At 35.7% G+C, this 20,826-nt stretch overlaps 3 protein-coding genes across 3 annotated transcripts in view; 2 read left to right on the top strand and 1 right to left on the bottom strand.

Moving 5' to 3' along the window:
- Positions 1–1,932: 1,932 nt before the first annotated feature.
- On the top strand, positions 1,933–2,352 carry CBG22362 (the record flags this gene model as incomplete). Its single annotated transcript, XM_002647145.1, has 2 exons — positions 1,933–2,163; positions 2,209–2,352. 2 exons carry the CDS (start codon positions 1,933–1,935, stop codon positions 2,350–2,352), a joined length of 375 nt encoding a protein of 124 aa, XP_002647191.1.
- Positions 2,353–13,405: 11,053 nt separating this feature from the next.
- CBG22359 lies at positions 13,406–14,425 on the top strand (the record flags this gene model as incomplete). Its single annotated transcript, XM_002647144.2, has 3 exons — positions 13,406–14,181; positions 14,212–14,252; positions 14,349–14,425. 3 exons carry the CDS (start codon positions 13,406–13,408, stop codon positions 14,423–14,425), a joined length of 894 nt encoding a protein of 297 aa, XP_002647190.2.
- A 4,572-nt stretch (positions 14,426–18,997) lies between these two features.
- CBG22355 overlaps positions 18,998–20,826 on the bottom strand; it is a gene marked incomplete at both ends in the record, with an annotated part of 14,392 nt that continues 12,563 nt past the window's right edge. Inside the window, one exon of the mRNA XM_002647142.1 lies at positions 18,998–19,118. Coding sequence (XP_002647188.1) covers positions 18,998–19,118 — 121 coding nt within the window. The remainder of the gene's footprint in view (positions 19,119–20,826) is intronic.

The following is a 20,826-nucleotide window of genomic DNA, read 5'->3' as shown; positions in this document are numbered from 1 at the left end:
TTTCTTAATTTGACATAGGCTTTGATAACGGGCGGGTAGCAAGCGGGCGGGTAGCTGGCGGGTAGCAGCTACCCGTTCGCTACCCGCCCGTCATCCAAAGCCTATGTCAAATTAAGAAAATGTTCTCGAATTCCAATTTGATTCTTCCAGAATTATCAAGACTTCAAACATAAATTATGTGTGTCATAAAATGTACCACAAAACCAAATCAGAACTTTTTGCCCGTTTTCAGAAATTTCACGAAATTGTTCGATCTTGCCTAATCCCTGCCCTGCTTTTGTCATCAGTGACATTTAACACAAATAGAAATGTACCGGAGGATTAGAATTTCTGATTTTTTGGTCGAGTTCACTCATGCGAATTACTTTTTTGGGAAAAGAAGAAATTCATCAATCACATTCTTAGAAATGTCATCATCAGAGTATCAATAAAGGAAGCAACATAGTGACTAAAAACAATGTAATTAGGGAAAATATTTTGAGTATGCAGTTTTTTGTAAAGGTGTACCGTGACCGGTGTTTACACTTGTTTGTAGATACCGTACCCCAACCGATCAGCCCGCGGCCACGACCTAAAGAATTCCCATTGTTTCCAAAATTTTCTCATTTCTTTAAAAAACTTTGGGAAATATGTAGTAAATTGTGTACAAATACATTTTTTTAGTGGCTCCATCTGGGGGAAAAACAGAACAAAAACTGAAAGCAGCATTTGCAGGTTAACTATTTTCGAATTTTGAAAATTTTCAATGCTTCATCATTGACTTTTCTTGGATTATTATCTTGAAAATTAGTAAATCTATTTGGTGAACCATTCTTTTGTGCTTTTCGAATTTTTGCTCTGATTTCGAGAGTTCGAAATTTTAATATTCCAAAAACTTGCTAATTTGAGAATTGCTTTTACAAAACTGATCAAAAAATGTTCTGTTTCATCTCCAAGACAATATTTAGGGTTATTTTTCTTGAATGGTTATTTCAAAAGTTCCATGAGAAGTGTATTTTGTCTTTCATTTCTCTAAAAGAGTTTATCATCGAAAATTCTGCAAAATCAGTATTTTTCTGTGCTCACTAGATACAATGTTGTGGATATAAGGTTTTTATTTTTCGTTTTCAGAAACTTCCACTCCACTTATTATCATCATTATCATGATAGGTGTATGAAGAAACATCGTGATTATTTCAGAAATCCCTTCAAGCGAGAGTTTCGAAAGTTTATAAAAAAGAAAAGCTACCAATCGTGGAGCGGATGTTAAAATTTTATTAAGAAGGTGACACAGAGAATTTTAAAAAAGTTTTCTTGAAAAGTTACAGATACCCAGAACGTTATCTATCTACCGGAACTTTAATAATCACATGAGTGATTCGTGACTAGGGTTCCCATTCAGATCGACAGGCGCAAAAATAGAGACCATAACTCGGTTCAAAATAGGAGTTCCGATTTGAGTTATTGAGTAAAATGTAGAGCTCGACAAGATCTACACAATGATATTCAATTCGGCTATATTTGAAAATTGATTCTCAAACTATAATGTCCTGAAACAGCCAGATCCTGGTCCACTGTTGTCGAAAACAAGGAAGCTGCTTTTCGGCTAGAGTACTTTTAGGATAGATCGGAGGGCTAGCGACTATCAACGTTTTTGACGGTTTGATTCCCACCAATTCCCTTATGGTTCTGGACGCGGCTGACCGCAGCCCTGTTCTCGATAGTCTCGCCCTGGTCGTCTTCATTTTCCTCTTGTTCAAACAGAAACCCTCTTTTCATTCTCTAATCTCCAAATTTGTCACAGCAAGGGCGGAGTTTAAGAAGTGGGCGGAGCATTAAAGGCGCACACTACTCTGAAATATGGGCGGGATCTCGCAGCCTCTTTAAAAGGGTCGTTTTCAGCAGTGCTTATCATTACCTCCCATTCTCATCACACCTCTACCTCTCGGGAAAATGAACCGCCTCATTTTCCTTCTCGTCGTCTCCACTGCTCCCTCCGTCGGAATCTCCTGCTACGGTTATAACGACTACCAGGAGGTCGTCGAGACCCTCCACCACCGCAAATTCTGTACCGCGGTGTACGAGGTCTCCGATGGCACCGGAGCCTTCGGAGGTGGTGAGAGACATCCGTCTCGCATCCCGAACATCGTAAACATGACCAAGGGAAACGATTGTGTCATGCAGGTTGGTTACTGTATGCGCCTTTAAATCTAATCGTTCTTTTTCCAGCACGTCCAATCCAATCTCGGCATTCCATCGTCCGACATGTGGCTGTGTTATTGTTTCACAGAAATGTGCAACTATCCGTTCACCTGGAAGGAGTTCGTCAGCCGAGGACACACCCTCAAACCGACCTATGCCGCTGGACTCTAATTTCCGGATGTTTTGATCTCTCTCATTGATTTGTGTTAATTTTTTCTGTGTCTTCTTTTTTGTCCATTTGGAGAGATTTCAATAAATTTTGTTGCAAGGCTCTTGTATTGGGATTTTGAAGGTTTCAGAGTGGTTCTTCTTGAGTGGTCGTCTTCGTTTTCATCATGGGCGTTCTGAATTTCTTCTTGGGTGGTCTTCTGGCCTTCATCGGTGGAAAGGCTTATCATAAAGTTCCCTGGGGTTGTCAGAGTAGCTGAACTGATACGCTCAGTTTGGTTCGGTTTACCCACGGCCGACCGTCTCCAACAGAGAGCACATCTTGGAACAGCCTTGATGTGGGATCTTTCGAGATTTTCAACATGAAAGTTTCTTCCGGGTGGTCATGCTTGTTTTTTGAAATTTTCCAACAACCTTGGCACATTTTTTCAGGTTTCTGGGTTTTCAGAGTCCTCTCTCATTCAGTTTAGACTCTATGGTTGCTCGGATTTGAAGTTTTCTGAAGCAAGTTTTCAACAAATTTTTTAAAAATAATTTAGCGATCATAACCTCAGTTGTTCTGATACAATTAAATTATTCAAATCAGTGACCGAATTCACTGGAATTCTGAAACGGAAAATTCAACAAATCTGAAACATCTCATTTTCTCACAGAAACATAATCTCATAAATAAGGAAACAAGCTGACAGTTGATAAAATCAAGGTTACAAAAGCTTGTCCTCCTCCGAATACCAAAAAAATCGATGTTTCAAAATCTCGACTTCAACATTTCTCAGCGTTTTTTGTTCTGATTCAAAAAAATATTTCACATCCTGATTCCGAATTTCTGAAATTTCATAATCTTATTCAAAGATCATGCTGCCAAAAACGACCAGAAAAACAAATCAAATCCAACAATTTTGTAACATTTCCAAAATTATAGGTTGAAGAACTGAAAAAAAGTTTTGAAAATGTAGTTGTAGTGAAAAACATTTTCAAACAACATTTAGAAAAAAAATAACTCGAATTTGATATTTCGAAGTGAATCGGAAAAAATTTTTTTTTTGAAAATGACTATCAGAAGAATCCAGGAATGGCATAAGATAGTGATTTGTAACAGGTATAAAAAATTCTGGAAGTTTTTTTTTTAATTTTTTGATTTTGAACGTTTTTCCAATCATTAATAGCAGAGGATATAATCGAATACTTTATCATTTACAATTCTCTGGAAATAAGAACTTTGGAACAGTGAAATTTTTTCAATCTCTGAAAATGATAATCTGAGCAGAACTCCCTTGATTTCAGGCTACAGTAATTCTCCAACTGTAAAATTAAAGGCCACTGTTTTCTTATTACGGTACTTTTGGGATACGTAGAGGCCTAGAGACTCTGAGCCTAGGCCGATGACTACATTTCGACAGCTTCGCTCCTAACTAAATTTTAGTTCTTTATATTTTCCGTGACGATATCTAGAAAGATCCTTCTTGTCGAAACTTTGTAGTTCTTCCAGGTCACTGATTTTTTTTTGCTTCTGATTCGTCTTTGAAATTTTTAGTAATACTTGAGAATTTTGATAAATTCGTTCATGCATATCCAGATTTGAGTACGTTTCTGATTTTGACTGACGTAGCTTGTGTTGCGGAATCGTTTTTGAGATAACACATTGAATATTAGAAAATACGGGACCTTGTGAAGCTGATTTCAAGACAAAAACTTGTGGAATTCTAAAATCTTAAGATTTGTCAAATACAAAAAAAAAATTAAAAATAGAGATTAAATTGGGAAAAGGGACTTCCTATAAGTTGATACCTGAACTATGAAACAATACATTTTAGATTAGAATCTCTACATTTTTCCAGAGCATTTCGTTTTTCAATCAAAATTATAGGATCTGACTGAAACGCGTATACTTCGACTTTCGAAACATGTTTCTTCCCTAGACTTCGGCTTTCGAAAAATAGTTTCAATTTCAAGCCCAGGATCGATCTTGAATGCTGAAACTACTTAATAACGAAAAACAGCTAGAAGCTGGAAAATATATATATATATGGATACAAACAAAATATCTACATTTTGGGTACTCGAATTATTATAGATGAGATTTCACTATTCCGCAAAATGCAGTTTCCAGGAAATGTCTATTCAGAAACTGTGAAATTTTGAAGTGAATGTTGATGGAGCCATTCCACTGTTTTCGAGGTGACCAGACTTGCACGGCAAAATTTCATATTCTTAAAACGAAAGAATTGTAAGTAATTGCTACCTTCTGACCGGGAAATGTGAAAAAAAACGTTTCACGAAACTCAAAAAAAGACTTTGAAGCCTTATTGAGTAACCTATTTTCAGAGATGCAAAAAATGGTTTTTTCCGCAACTGAAAACATTCTTATCAAATTTTATAGCAGTTCTTCAAGGCCTCTGCCTATTTTTTGGGTTATTATTTTCCAGCGGTTCTACAGAACTTCGAAGATTATCTAATTCTTCCATTTCCTGTTTGAAACAAGTGAACATGAAAGGAAAACAGACACATTTGATTTTTCACAGTCCCATCGGACACTTTAAAATCGAACATTCCGGGACAAACAATAATCAGAATTTATATCTAATTTCTATTAAATTTCGTAATCTTCTTCAAAGATCGTGCTGACAAAAAATACCAAAAACAAATCAAATCCAACAATTTTGTAACATTTCCAAAATTATAGGTTAAAGGATCGAAGAAGGTTTTGAAAATTTAGTTGAAATGTAGTGAAAAACATCTGAAAACAACTTTTAGAAAATAAATAATTCGAATTTGGAATTTCAATGTGTGCCAGAAAACTTCTATAGGAAAGACTATTAGAAGAAATCAGGAATAGAATATGATAACTATTTGAAACAAGAACAAAAAGTTCTGTAAGTATTTTTTAAATAGGGATACTCCGAAAGATTTTCAAATTCATATTGAAATTAATCTGGTTTGATATTGAGAATAGGATTAATCGAGTGTTCTATTATTTTCAATTTTTTAAAGATAAGGATTTTGAGACAGTGAACATTTTTTTCAATCTCTGAAAATGGTAATCTGAAAGCCCCTAGAATTTCATCAGTACACCCCTTCGTTTCAGACTACAGTAATCCGTAGACTGCCAAATTGAAGACCACTGCTGACTTATTACGTTACTATGGTGGTGGCCTAGGGACCCTGAGCCTACGCCGCTGCTAGATTTCGACAGCTTTACTTCTAACTAAATTCTAGTGCTACATATTCCCCATGACGATATCTAGAAAGATCTCCTCGTCAAAATTTTGTAGTTCTTCCAGGCCACTGATTTTTTTTGCTTCTGATTCGCCGTTGACATTTTTGATACCTGAGAATTTCGATAAATGTATTCATGCGAAAAAGAGTTTAGTAGATTTCTGATTCTGATTGACGTAGGTTGTGTTGCAGAATTGTTTCCATATACCAGTTGGATATTATCAAAATACGGGAGATTTTATGAGGAAAATAAACTGATTTTAAGACAAAACGTTTTAGATTTCGGTAAAAGTCCAATTTCTGGATTTTCACATTCTTCAAAAGCGGAAAAATGCCTGGAAGAAAAATAGGAATCGTATTGGAAAGTGGAAATCATCATAATTTGATATGCTGAATATGAAACCGCGATAGTTTATAAAACTCTTCAAAAAATCTCCATAAAGTTTTGTTTTGTTCAAAGTTATGAAAAAGTCTAAAAAATTCTGGATACAAAAAATGATTTCTAAATTTTCATACAGGAAAAATAAGGATGGTTTTTAATTCTGAAAAATAAAGTCTCCTGAAAATTCTTATTCAGAAACCGTGAAAGTTTGAAGACAATTTTGATCGAGTGACTATTTTTCTCTTTTTCTGAGGTGAGCGGATCGGAAATTTTTGGCGAATATTTTTTAACCAACTAAATCAGATATTAGGTTGGCGGGAAAGTCTTTGTCACTTTTTCAATAGTTTATTTCTCAAAGAAAAAATAACCGAATAATTAATTATATTGTCCATCATTATCAACAACATGTCTCCAACGTTCCCTCAATTTATGGATTCCATTGCGGTAGAATCCAGCCGGGCGTGAGGCAAAGTATTGTTTGAGTGCCGCTTCGACCGCTCCACGGGAATTGAAGCTTCTTCCTTCGAAGGCACGTGTCATATCGCCAAATAACCAATAGTCGGAAGGAGCAAGATCAGGAGAATACGGGGGGTGAGGGAGAACATTCCATCCATATCCCATCAGCTCCTGCTTCACTTGTTTCGAAACATGTGGGCGAGCGTTATCATGTTGATAGTACACTTTCTTGTCTTTCAGGGCCGAACGGTCGACTGCTTTCTTGAGGTTTCGTAGTTGAGTAGTGTAGAGGTCTCCAGTTATTGTTTTGCCCTCGGGCAGAAGTTCCCAGTAGATGGGGCCGTCCACTCCCCACCACACAGAGAGCATAACTTTTTTCGGATGAAGGTCGGGTTTGGGGACATCCTGTGGGCTCTCTCCTTCTCCAACCCACTGGGATTTCCTGTGTGATTATCGTAGAAGACCCACTTCTCATCTCCGGTTATTAGCCGGTTTAGCCATCGATCGCCCGCGTGGAGAGTGAGAAGAGTAATCGAATCGTCGACTCGGCGGTCAAGGTTGGCTATTGCAATGCGTGCTTCAGCTTGTCCAAATCCAACTCACGGGGTCTCCCAGAGCGATCCTTTTCATCGAGCGAGAAGTCATCTTTTTCGAAACGATGGAACCAATTGCGAATAGTATTGTAGTGAGGGGCATGTGTGTTGTACACATTCTTCAAGAAAGTTTCCGAATCCTTCATCGTGGTGTGAGATAGGAAGAGGTAAATCAAAACATGTCTGATGTGAATAGCAGTGGGAACAAACATATCGTTTCAATTACAGATGAGGAGCAGGGAAGGAGATGGGGACTTGTTTATATGGAAGGTTCTTATCACCTTGTTATTCACTAGAGTCGATATCATACACAGCCTCCATATACGAGAACAGTGATTAAACAAACAGAGTGACAAAGACTTTCCCGCCAACCTAATATGATAGAACTCGACGAGTACTGCAAAATGATATTATTTGGAAACCTAACCTGTATCTCCTATTTGAACAAAGTTACAGACGAAAAGGAACAAAAAATAGCAGGCCCGGCCCGGCCCGGAAAAGCCACTTTATGATCTGTAACTTTGTTCAAAGACAAAAGCCCGGATTACAAGTATGCGTACCACCGAAAATTACCCACATGTTTTATTCAAATTTAGAAAAAAGTTATTATTATATTTGATTTCAAAACGTAAAGTTTGATTACAATACATGTGAATTCGTCTTTATTAATTGCGCAACATCGTCTTTATTAATTGACTCAATTGATATGAAATTTATGACACTGAAAACATATCGCTTTGTAACAATGAACAAAAATTAAATCTAGGTGGAGCGCATTTCCATCACTCTCCTCGTCTCACTTACTAGCGGGAAATACACAAACTTGCGTGGTGGTGTTGGTTTGTCTACCGTAATCTTTGAGTACACGATGTGTAGCGAAGGTCTGTAGTTCAGGAAGATGTGTAGTGCGCTCCACTGCACAACAACTAAATTTATTGAAGATTAGCAAGAAAGTCTTATAATAACATGAAAATAAAACTCCATATTCGACCTGGAAATGTAAAATTTGCTAATGTGCGGTGGAGCGCATTATCATTCTACATTTCTGATATCTAAGATCCAGTAGTAAAATCAATCAATTCGATCTAAAATTTGAATAATTGACACAATATATATTGGAATTAATTGTGTCCTGTTTTTAAAAGAAAGGCACGTGAAACTGTGAAAAAAAGACGCTTCATGAATTCTCAAAACTCAAAGAATGACTTTCAGGACATATTGAATAAAATAATTTCAGAGATACAAAAAACCCTATGTATTGTATTTTTTAGCAACATCTGACAAAATTCTTAGCGAGTTTTTATCAAAATTCGATGTTCTTCAAGACCTCTGTTTTTTTCCGAATCATCATTTCCCAGATATTGTAAAATTGTCATTATTGTCTTTTTTTTTTAATTTTCGTATTCGAAAAAACTGAACAAGCAACAGATAAAATTGGGTTTTCACAGTTTTATCTGACACCACAAAAACATGAAGTTCTGGGACGCACAGTAATCGGAATTTATGCTCGTAAATCATTTACTCTCCAGCCAAACCAACTAAACACCGTTTTTACTTTCGACAACTATTCTAAAAATGAAGTTTCCATTAAAATACATTCCTAAAACTGTAACATTTAGAAGTTAAATTTGATCGCCTGCTAATAAGATTTTCGATTGTGAACCTGTCAAATCGGAATAAATTGATATCGCGTCCACTAATATGAAATTCATGAAACAGTAAAACTGGTAAAACAACATCACTTTTCTCGTTTCACGCACTAACTGGAAAAATTTGCGTGGTGGTGTTTGCAGATTGCCTACGGTACTCTTCGGATTCATTTGAGCAAACTGTGTAGCGATCCAAAGAGGTGTATACACTACACATCAGCTATATTTATTGAAATTTAGCAAGAAAGTCTCATGATAACATAAAACAAATTTCACCATTTACCTGGAAATGTGAAACTTGCTTACTGTGCGGTGGAGCGCACTAGGCGTCATTCAGAAGACAGTAAAACGCCATAAGCTTGAGAATCTGAAAAAAAACCACAAAAAATCGCGTCGGGTAAAATATAGGAAAGATATAGCGGGAAAACCAAGAAGTCTATAGAATAGAAGGCTTCGGAAACAGTAGATTTATGTTCAGACATGATACTGCTTCTGAAAACATTAGAACTCAATTTTTAAAATCGTCCCTTTTAACAGAAAAAAAAATGCAGAAACATTGTTTCGAGCTATACAGTCAAGGATGTCTTAAATTTGCGGATTTCTCACTGATTGCAATATAAGATTTTCTGATTCAGTTTGAATATTAATTTTGAATCATTTTTTAAAAATGATTCCGAACATTGACGCCGAGCTAAGACAGAAGGACCAGCGATCACAGGATATCGAATAGCTAGAATTAAAACTGAAATCTGTACATATTTTTCCAGTATAATCGGAGACTATAATTTTCAACTGCATAAAAAAAGATTCTGAAACAGTCTACATGATAATGGGTGATACCATTGTCTCGAAATTTTGTCTTATCAACAATAGAGGAGTTTGACTTGTTTGCCAAACGGTTCAAGCTGAGCTACGCGGGCGCAATCGGCTCCGATAAGATACATTAAAGGGATAGCCACACGAAACGTATATTGGACTGAAAAATTGCTTCAAACAACAAACTGAGATGAACACACTAAAAAGGAGACTGTATTCAATCAGAAAAATGGAATCTGAACCAGTAATAAATTGAATACGGTACTCATAAAACTGTTTTAAAATCTGTAAGTTACGCAGTTTAAAAAAAATAAGTTCCACACTTATATATTTTTTCTAGGCACTGTTTCATACTAACTTTATGAGTTTTAACCTCATTGTTACATTCTTTCTCTTGGAGATCATAGATTCTAATGTTAAAAACATGCACTGTCTTCTCAAGAAACTCCGATTTTTTTCCTTCGCTCCCGACTACAGTCTAACTTTATGTGTCAGAATGTATTGAGTTATGCTCTCGGATAGAAAAGTGGTACAATTAAATTTTGTGTTTCAGGCTATTTTTTCAAACATGAAATTAAAGGAACAGATGACTCTGGAAACAAGCCAGGAAATGTCACAACAGTTATGTCATTATTCCGAGAAGAAGCTCAGCGAACCAAAAAAGCTCTTTATGGGAAGATGGGGTCCTTGAGAAAGAAAGATAGGTCCATGGAGAAATATTAGGACTAAAAAGACTTATTGACTTCTTTCAGTTTTATCGATGTTTCAGTTTTATCAAACTTCGTTGTTTAAACATCACTGTTTTTAATAGTACATATCAGTTTACATAAATTTTCGCATGTTTGTCTTGGACCCTTTCCATAGGCTCCTTATCACAAAGATCCAAAAATTCCAAAACTTTCCAACTTCAGTAACCTTAGCTCATAACTACCGTAATCAGAAAGTCACAACTTCTTATTCAACAGCCTCATTGTTTCTACTTAAGATTAAGCATACATCTGATGTTAGCGTCTTTTCCCCAAAGTCTTGCACACTCCTTCACCCCATTTGCTGTACTGAGTTGATGGCCTATGTGTATTGCCCTAATTATTGTAAACGTCCGTCTTCAGATCATAAAACTCTCAAAGAAATTACTCCTCTTCTCTCGTTACACCTATTGTTTTTTTTTTGCGTCAATATAGTTGGAGATTGTCAATGAACCTATTACACATCATCACACTTTTTGGTGGCCTGTATCTTGAGAACCCAGATGGGATGATGATCCCACCTGGGTTCCCCTCGGCCTGCGACTATATAAGCGGAGGTTGAGATTCCTTTAGCCATCATTTCGGTCTTGTTCTTCCTTCCTTTTTATTCATTGCTCACTTATTTGAGTGGTGCACTATTATTCCTAATCTCTATTTCTAATACTGTTCCCTATATCGTTCCCTAACCCTACTTACCCAGTATGAACCCTATTTGTAGATTCTCTTCCTTATATTCTCCCATCCATTTTTCTAGCTCACCCTCTCATCCCGCTTTTTTATGCTATTAATTTTTGAATCCAACAACTTGACTTCTGAATTTCTAGTTTGCCATCCTAGTGTACAAAAATCATAGCCTTTTCCAACAGGCGGATGTAATCTTAACTCAAATCTAATGTTTTCCCTAGCTTCCTCTCTGAGCTTATTACTTTTTGAATCCAAAAAGTTGGTTTCAAAATTTCCACTACCCCCTTTAATGCACATTGCACGCTCTCCCCAGTGAAAAATATGAACTGCAAACCTTTTTCTCAGCGGAGTGCGGTGAAAATTTTTATTTTTCAAATTTTGTACTGAAAAACCGGTTTATAGCAAAATTTCCTCATTTTTCGCCAATTTTTTAAATTTTTCGTCCATAGGAATTGTTAAACCGGCTAAAACACACATTTTAAGTACAAAAGCAGCGAGTTCCGACAAAAAATGAAAGAGGAGATAGATTATTAAGCAATTTTCTAAAAATCGCAATATCTTTTTTGACCGGTAGAGCATTTTGGCGGATAATAGTTCGAAACACTCAAAAATGAATTCTTTACAATAGTTTAACAAAAGAAATTCTTAAAACACCAAAAAATTTGAGAAATTTCCGTTTTTAGAAAATTTCTTAAAAATCTCCTCTTTCATTTTTAGTCAGAACTTGCTGCTTTTATACTTAAAATGTGTGTTTTAGCCGGTTTAACAATTCCTATGGACGAAAAATTGAAAAAAATGGCGAAAAATAAGAAAGGAAATTTTGCTAAAAACCGACTTTTCAGTACAAAATTTAAAAAATAAGAATTTTTCGCCGCGCGCAACCGCGCTCCGCTGAGAAAAAAGCTTGCAGTTCATATTGGGAGCTGGGGAGAGCGTGCATTGTACTACTTCGTGAAAATCTCCGATTTTTTTTAATAGAGAAAAGAAGCATTTAGAAAAGTAAGTTTAGTTTTATAAGTGGTTGACTAGAAAGCATACATGTCGCGGGCCGGCCGGACCGGTGGAGGAATTTTCACTGGCCCGGGTTCTTGAGACAAAAATTTTTAAGAGTCATTTTTTGAGAGGAAACTGGATTTTTGGAAACATTTTAACAAACTTTTTTTTGTTTCCATATTTTTAGCAGGTCTTGGGATAAATTTCGTGATTTGCAATGAATATTTTGAAAAAATGTATCAAAAGTCAACAGAAAAATTTTGAAATAGTCGATACCCGGGCCGGAGGGCCGGAAAAATTTTTCTCCAGCCCGGGCCGGGCCGGGATTTAGCAAGTACGCTAGAAAGTACTAGAACTCAATTTCCAAGTATCCCCTTCTTATTTATTTTCTACATTTTCGGGCTACACGGTACAAAATAAATTGATGACGAGATTTCTGAGTGTGAGAAGAATCACAATTTTAATATTAAGATGTTCCTGAAACATTGACTTTGAGCCATTTTCTAACTCATCTTACTGTAGAACTTCCCATCCATTCTACTGTAGAAAACCCCATACATCTTGCTCTAGAAATTCCCTGCTATCCTACTGTAGTAACTCCCAGCCATCCTAATGTAGGAGGCCTTCTTCACATCCATAGTCATAAAATCTCGATGTACATTACCAAGGGTGTCTTTACCTCGTCAATGCCTCAGTACCTTGAGACTGTCCCACCTGGGACCACCTGAGCCCCGCCCCTTTTGGTTATAGTCAAGATGAGATTCATTTAGTCGTCAGTCATTCATTCCACCTTCTTCCTACTCTCTCGTCTTGGTTGTTCTTATATAGTCTTTCCTTCCAAAAATCGTCTTGCATTTCTAACTCTACCTGAATCTACTATAGCTCCACAGATTCTACTATATCTCAACCCGCTCTATTTTAGAATCTTCGAATCTTTGTTAACACTAAGAATTATATCATTGAGAAACAGTAATTGAAGTTTGAAAAATTTTAGTTTTTAAAACTTGTCTGAACAGTTTATACCCCAATCTCCGAAATCTGGTAGCTCATATTTTAACTACATTTCAATAACTCCAGAAACATTTTTTCGAGCTATACAGTTCAATAATCCGTTGACCATAAGATCTCAATTTCGGATAGTAAAATTTTCCGTTTCACCTTGAGCATAATTTTGAAAAATTTTTAGAAATCGCATTCAAGTACTACATCCAGTCTCTCATCTTTTCCCATAAGGAATGTTACTAAAGGGTGTCTTCACCTTGCCCATTTCTCGGGACCTGAGAAACCAGGTGGGCCCACCTGGACATTAGCCCCGCCCCCTTTTTGGTTATACCCAAGATGAGACACATTTACTAGTCATTCACTCGTCTTGGGTGGTCCTGAGCTACTCCCTCTTTCCAAAGCTTTCTTAATTTCCTCTATCGATTTTCCAGTCTAATATTTTCTGTTTCTTCATCTTTTCATTTCTTAAAAAATTTGTTGTCAAATGATTCTTCCCCATCTAATGATTCATTTTTCCAGATGATGCGCACTTCAAGAACTCCTTCCCAATCATCTGGTACTTCTCAACCGTCGTCTGGTCGCGACTCGACTCTGTCTCCAACCTCAAGCCAAGGGGATCTCATCCCATCGTTGATGTCTTTGACCATCCATCCACCACACAGCGTCAAGCCAAATTACAAAATGATCATCGGAACATCCGACCGCCAAATCTGCCCTCTCAATGGAATGCCGTTGGTCACAATCAGATACAACACTGAGGAGCTTCTCTTCGGATACAACAAAAATAAGGGAAAGCTCAGTTCCCACACTTGTGATGTCTGCGGACCATTGAGCAAAGAATCCAATCTCCAACCAGTCTACTCTGTGTTCCACGATCAGCGTTACGTAATCTTCGCCAGAAACCAAAAAGCTGGTACTGTGGACCAATATGTGTTCAATTCGGAGACTAGAGGATTGGAGCAAGTCAAAATCGATGAGCTCGTTTACCAAGAGGGCATCTGCTATCCATTCATGGCAATTGGATCCGAGAAAGAGTCCATTCAATGGGAAGGAAAACAGTGGAAGAAGCAGCAGTTGACTGCCAACGGATGGGTCAAAATCGAGCCAAAGCCAGTGATCACTTTGAAGACTTTGGAAACCGCTGACCACTCTTCGGATATGCTCGCTGAGCCAATGCGCACAATCTTCTGCCAACATTTCCAGAGAAACATTCTCATCGTCGGATCTCGCGTCTTCAGATTCAATGAGAACGAGCAAAGATTCGATAAGGTCCACCATTCGGCATGCAGGAACAAGTTTTAATCAGCTACATGGTCATAGTCCAGCTCTCAGATTTCATCAGATTATTCAATCGAAGCCATTCCTGGTAAGTTTCTTTTCCTATAGCTAGCAATTAGGGGCGGAGCCTATTTTTTGAGTTATAGAATTTTTTAGTTCAAATTTCAAAATTTCCGTTTTCCAGGTCCTCTACTCTCTTCTCTCAATCAACATCATCAATTAATCATCGCCGAAGTTGCCTCGTCATCCGGAATCTCATAACGAGTTCAATCTTTTATTCTACTCCATATTTAATCTTTTTTTTCAAATTAATTCGTTCAATCAAATCGTTCTATCAATACAGTCATTTCATATTGAAAGTTTTGTTTTTTTTAAATTTTGAAGCACAACAGTTCAGCACAGCCTCAAAACCTCAGTCTGAAGACAGCAAGTAGTCAGAACTTTCAATAGTGCTACCTCGATAAATTTTTCTAAACGAAAAAAAAACCGTTTCAGCTAGTCGTTATCAGTTTTTGGATTTCCAGAGTTGTTTGCTTGTTCATCGTTTGCAATCGATCAAAATTTTTCCTTTTCTTTAGGAAGGATTCCACCAGTTTCACTACTAGATTACAGTATCCTCATAGATCAACTAAAATTTCATATCGAATTTCGTAACAAGGTTCACATGAAATCCATAAATCTTCCATGTTGGGCTTATCACAAACTGAACTTTAGAAAAAAAAAAATTACTGTAACATTTAGCACATTAGTGATCAAGAAAGCGATTCATGTTGCTTGTCAGTATGCATTTCTTTAAATCTGGGTCCTATGAAAGTCTGTGAGCCGCCAGTTGTGTTGATTTCCGAGGCAAAGCGGTAAAAAATATTTCAGACTTTCGCGTCTTTTTCGAAAGTTTAGTTTGGTTTTTGGTAGGAAAACAGACTCTAGAGATGCTAGAAAGCATGTTTTCCAAGAGAAACACGAAATTCGGTTCGAAAAATAAAAAGCTTTTTTTCAACTATTGAATTTGAACATAGCGGAAAAAATCCGATCAATGATAAAATTAACTTGGAACGGAACATTTTAGAAAAGTTGACGCTGATCTACACAGCTCGTAATCACATTTTCATTACCATCGAAAGTTAAGAAAGCCGAGAAACGGACATCCAAGGCTTAAATAAAACTTGGCTTTCGAAAATTGTTTTGAAAATTGTAGGCAATATATCATTTGAATCTTCTGAAAATAGTCATTCTGAAACTGTGATATTTTAATATTTCTTTGCTATTAATTTTAAGACGAAATCAAATATTTCTGTTTTCTATCTATTAGAATAGATGTTCACTAATCCGAAAATGAGCAATTTTTGGTCTACACATTAAGATTATAATCACGGTTAAAAAAATTTCTGCGAAGTGGATTATAGTAATCTGAAATTTTACAAAAAAAAAAGATCAAATCATCTTCCCAAAATGATGTTTTTCAAAATATATCTATCACGAAACATAACTTTTTGCGGTTCATAGAAAGTTCACATAAAAAACGTTAAACTGAAAATTGTAAAAGAAAGGATAAGTCTAGTTTCATGATATGCTGAAAATATAAAACCACCTACCTGAAATTTCTTTGATTTCTGTTTTTCAAGCTGTCATTCTAGGAAACTAAAATAATAATAATAAGTTTACTGTTTCATGTGGTGCTGAAAGTTTTAAAATATAAGTCAATTTCAGTTCAACATCGTATTCCAGTGAATCAATTGACTGTATCCAGTCAAAAATTCACGGCAAATACTCATTAGGTTGATGATCTCTTGCTAAATGCTCACTTGCTAAATATGCTCATCTGCTAAACTCGCTCATTTGCTAAAATAGTCACACTTGCTAAATTTCATTTGCTAAATTTTGATCATTCGCTAAAAATGAAAAAGTGGAAATTTTGCTGTTATTTGCTAATTTCAGTACTTTTTGACTGAATTTTTTACAGAATATTCCGGTTTTTGCTTTAAATTTCAGGCTTAGGCTTTAACACCTGTTTTCCTGTAAAAAGTTTCAGCCTAAGCCTTCAATTTGAACAAGTCCCCTATTTAGCAAATGATCAAAATTTAGCAAATGAAATTTAGCAAGTGTGACTATTTTAGCAAATGTGAGCGAGTTTAGCTCATGAGCATATTTAGCAAGTGAGCATTTAGCAAAAGATCATCAAGCTAATGAGTATTTTCCAAAATTCACATCCCAAAATATAAATAATACGATACAGTAATTTTCAATTTTACAAAGCTCGAATTTCAATAAATGAGAATATTTAATTTTTCCTGTTTTGTAATAATTTGAAAATACAGTTAAAAATTATTCTCGTTTATGTTCTTTCAGATTTATGTCCGACCAAACAATTCATAACTCAAAAACTTAATTTTTTGAATTTTTTAGCAGTGATATTCAAAAATTTTGTTAGATTTTTTCCAGTTTCACATTATGCTGAAAATGTAAACCTATGACTTGTTTTTTGACCCAGTTTAACCATATACTTGTGTTCCAAATTTTCGAAATTTCGAAACAGAAAACATTCATTTGATTCCTCCCAGGAATAAAAAAAAAGTTCCTTTATGAACAAATCACGTTTTTCAGATTTTCTTATCACTAACCAAACTGTTTTACAAACCTAATAAAAATTCCTCATAATAATGTACTTTTGTGGTTTAACTTATGACGATAATTGAACAAATAAATGTTGTAGTTTCTGAAACTTGAGAAGTTTGGCATTTAATAGAACATAATAATACGTAGGTGAATTCTTACCATACAAATATCACAGTTAGCGTTCGAAATCGGGACGCCCGCTTTCGCTGGGCGACCCATTTTAGGGGACGGGGGACGGTCGTCCTCAGCCCTTTTTTCGGGGACAGTACCAAATCACTAACATAGAGTCATAAATGAAATAATTCTTACATTTTTTTGGAAATCATTGTAAAACTAATTTTTTTTTGAAATTCGCATCTTTTGTAGAAATTTGGAAAATCAAAATATCTGTTTCATATTCGTTTTATTTTTGAAAACAACTTTTGAAAAAGATTAACTGTTACGTTTTTTCCAAAATTGCAAGCCAAAAGAAGAGTTTCAGCAAAAAATAATTCTCGGAAAATCCAAAAAAAAAAACATACAATTGTCACAAAAGGGACACAAATGTTTCCAATGGCAGCAAAAAGGTTGAAATTCGAAAAAGGTGTAACTTCATTGTAATCATTTTTTGAAAATTGCCATACATATGAAGCGACGAATCAAAATCAGAATTCACAGAAAATTAAAGTCAACATCTTGAAACAGGTATTTTTGGTAATTGAGAAAAAAAAAGGAATTTCAAATGTTCAGTAAACTCTGGATTAGTACTGGATCAGTGCGATCCAAGAGTGAAACAGAAAAAAAAACGTCTGACAAGCAAAACAAAACTAACTTCCAAAAACGGAATCCCATTTCCCATCCTTTGTCGTCGTCTCAAACAGCTTACATTGAGCTTACAGTTTTTTTCAGAAATTCATTTAAATTTGAAACAACATAGTCATGGTCATATTCATTTTAAGCTCTATGTGCGTTCAGCTGAAAACAACGGTTTTCTTTGTTTTGACAAAAATTGATCAAGTTATGGGCAGTTTTCTCGAGTATAACGCGTTACGGACCCACAATACACATTTTCAAACTTATTATTTTTGTGTTTAATGTGGTTGAAAAACTCTTCAAATTGTTTTTTTCTTGTTCGCGACCTAATTATTTTACTAGACCACGACCAAGTTTTTTCTAGGACATGACCTAATTTTTTAAGGCAGTGACCTAATTTTTTCTAGGTCATGACCATGGCCTAATTAGATCCAGCTCATGACCTAATTTTTTTTTATGTCATGACCTAAATTTTTCCAGGTCATACCTTATTTTTTTTAGTTTATGACCTAATTTTTTTCCAGGTAATAACCTAATTTTTCCTAGGTCCCACCTAGTTTTTTCTAGATCAAGGACCCAGGACCCTTGCCGGATCCCCCAGAGAAAGCGAGGACTGATTGTTCCTTTCAATTCTCTCTTTTTTATAGTATTCTGCCAGAGGTCAAGGGGGCATTCAGAGCCGTGGGTTTCTAAACTAATTCACGTAGTTGTTTTGGTTTAGATTTTTTTGTTTCGAAATTTTTTTTTCCATGGCGTTCTAATAACACTTGAATTTTCACTTTTGAAATCTGTGAAACTGAAACTTTTTTTGATATATTTCACAGGTAACTGACTCCTCTCTGTGAAACACTTTTTCTTTTTGACTCAATTTATCTACCTCCCAGCGAGAAGTATCCAAAAGTGGTGAACTGATAAAATACTTATCACCTTATTAAGAACATTTTATTGGTTGACCAATTTTTGAGATATTTGATACAAACCGAGATAAATTGCCTCAAAGTTGACAATGAAAATATTCCAGCAACAAAACCTTTATTTTTGTTCAAAAATGCTGTCCAAAAAGTTTGAGAAGTTACACCCGAAAGCAAAAAAATGCTCTTCTGTTTCGTAACATTTGACGTGAACTGGAAAAAAGCGGTTTCGGAAATTTGAGAAGTTTGGTGTTTAATAAAACTGAATGATTTCAATGGGATGATGTTAACCACATTATCGAAAAAATGGGTCAGATTTTATCCTATTTTTCACATGAACCGAGATGAATTAGTTCAAAGTTGACAACAAAAATTCCATCAATAAAATTTTTATTTGTTTCAAACACACTGCCCAAAAAGCGCTAAATACCAGAAAAAAGCTTTGAGAAATTACACCCGCCAACAACAAAGAACAATTGAGTTATACATAATTTTCGTTACATACAGAAAGAAATGATTAGAAATTGTGCATCATTGCATTAATTGCATACGTGAAACCAACTCCAGCAGTAATACCAAGCACCAGGGAAAGGGCAGACACTTGACCAGCCAGTTTGGAGTATTCCGGTGGGCAGACGCTGAAAATTTGACTTCCATGATTTTTGATTTTCAGAAATTTCACAATTTCAGGTTCATCTTTTAAAGATTAGATTCCTAACACTAACATTGCTCGTAGGAATTCACTATCAAAAATTTTTTCTTAACCTTTTAAAGTTATTTCATCCAAACTTGTTATATTTAAATGGTGCGCCTTCGGCGCGGTTCAATTCTGTTTTTTACTGGTTCGTGGCTCCGCTACTCAGTTATTCTAAAAGGGTCACGAACATTTATATTTAATTTTCAAGCTTTTCGAAAGTTTACAGACTGAAATGAGGACCGACAGACGCCTCTAGCGTTTTATGTATAGTGAAGATCTACGATTCGTCATTTCCCAATTTTTCCAAACTCACCGCGGCGCATACATCATTCCCAATGATGAAAAATATCCACTTGTGAATGCCATGATTGTATTTCCAAAGAAGAAAATCCATTCGTTGCTATATAAAACTGGCATGGATCGATCATTGGGAAAACAGTTTCCAAACATGAAGAATGGGATGAAGACGAGACGAATCAGACATGGAACGATTAGGAGACGAGGTCCTGGCTGGAAATTGCGAAGATGAGGACAGAGTTCGATTTTTGTAGTAGAAACAATGAGGGAGTATCAATGAAATAACTTTTCAATTCTTAAAAAAAATTGTGAAACAGAAATTTTTCATTTTTGAAATTTGAATTGTAGAAATTTAGAAAACCAAAACCTCGGTTTCATATTAGTTTTATTTTTGAACGCGCTCATTGGGAAGATTAACTACTGCACCTTTCTAAAAATTTCAAACCAAAAGACGAGTTTCAGCAAAAGTATAATTTTCAGAAAATCCAACAAATCCAACTTACAATTGTCACGAAAGTGGCACAAACGTTTCCAATGGCAGCGAGAAGATTGAAATTCAAGAAAGTCGTAATTCCATTGTAGACATTTTCTGAACATTTAACAATTTTATGAACAGACAGACCCAAAACTGACGTATTGAATTCAGAAATTACAGAAAGTAGAAATCAACAACTTGTAACTGGTTTCTTTTTGATATTTTTTTGAATCTTTGGAATTAGTGCCAATTTCCTCCGAAAATAAAAACAAGCACCTTGAAACAGGTGAAAATTTATGACGAAAAACAAAGAAACTCACTTCCAAAAACGGAATTCCATTTTCCATCTTTTGTCGTCGGCTCAAACTCGACCAAAACTGTTGGAAAAACGGACAGCGTCACAAAATATGTAAGGAATACACAGAGACACTGGAGCCAGCACTGAAAAAACGGAAAATTTGATTGCTCATTCCTAGATTTGGATGCTTACATTAAGCTGGAAGTAAGCTTAGAGTACCCCTACAGTAAGTTTGCAGTAGGCTTGCAGTAAACTTACATTAAGCCAGTAAGCTTACATTAAGTTTAAAGTAACCCTACAGTAAGCTCGCATTAATCTTACAGTAAGCTTACTGTAACCCTACATCAAGCTCACAGTAGGTTTACAGTAACCTTACAGTAAGCCTACATTGAGTTTACAGTAAGCTCACAATAATCCTACGTCTAGCTTGCATCAAGCTTACAATAACCCTGAAGTGAACCTACGGTATGCTTACAGTAACCGTAACAAAAGTGAACTAACATATTTAAATGTCTCCAAATATTGCCTGTAGTCGAATGAAGAATTTTCTTGAGCAGCTCTTGCTCGGTTTCCTTTGGC

This window comes from Caenorhabditis briggsae (genome assembly GCF_000004555.2).
Source record: "Caenorhabditis briggsae complete genome, chrIV, whole genome shotgun sequence".
NCBI lineage: Eukaryota > Metazoa > Nematoda > Chromadorea > Rhabditida > Rhabditidae > Caenorhabditis > Caenorhabditis briggsae.
The sequence above is the reverse complement of the archived record's forward strand: the minus strand, read 5'-3'. Positions and strand labels throughout refer to the sequence as shown.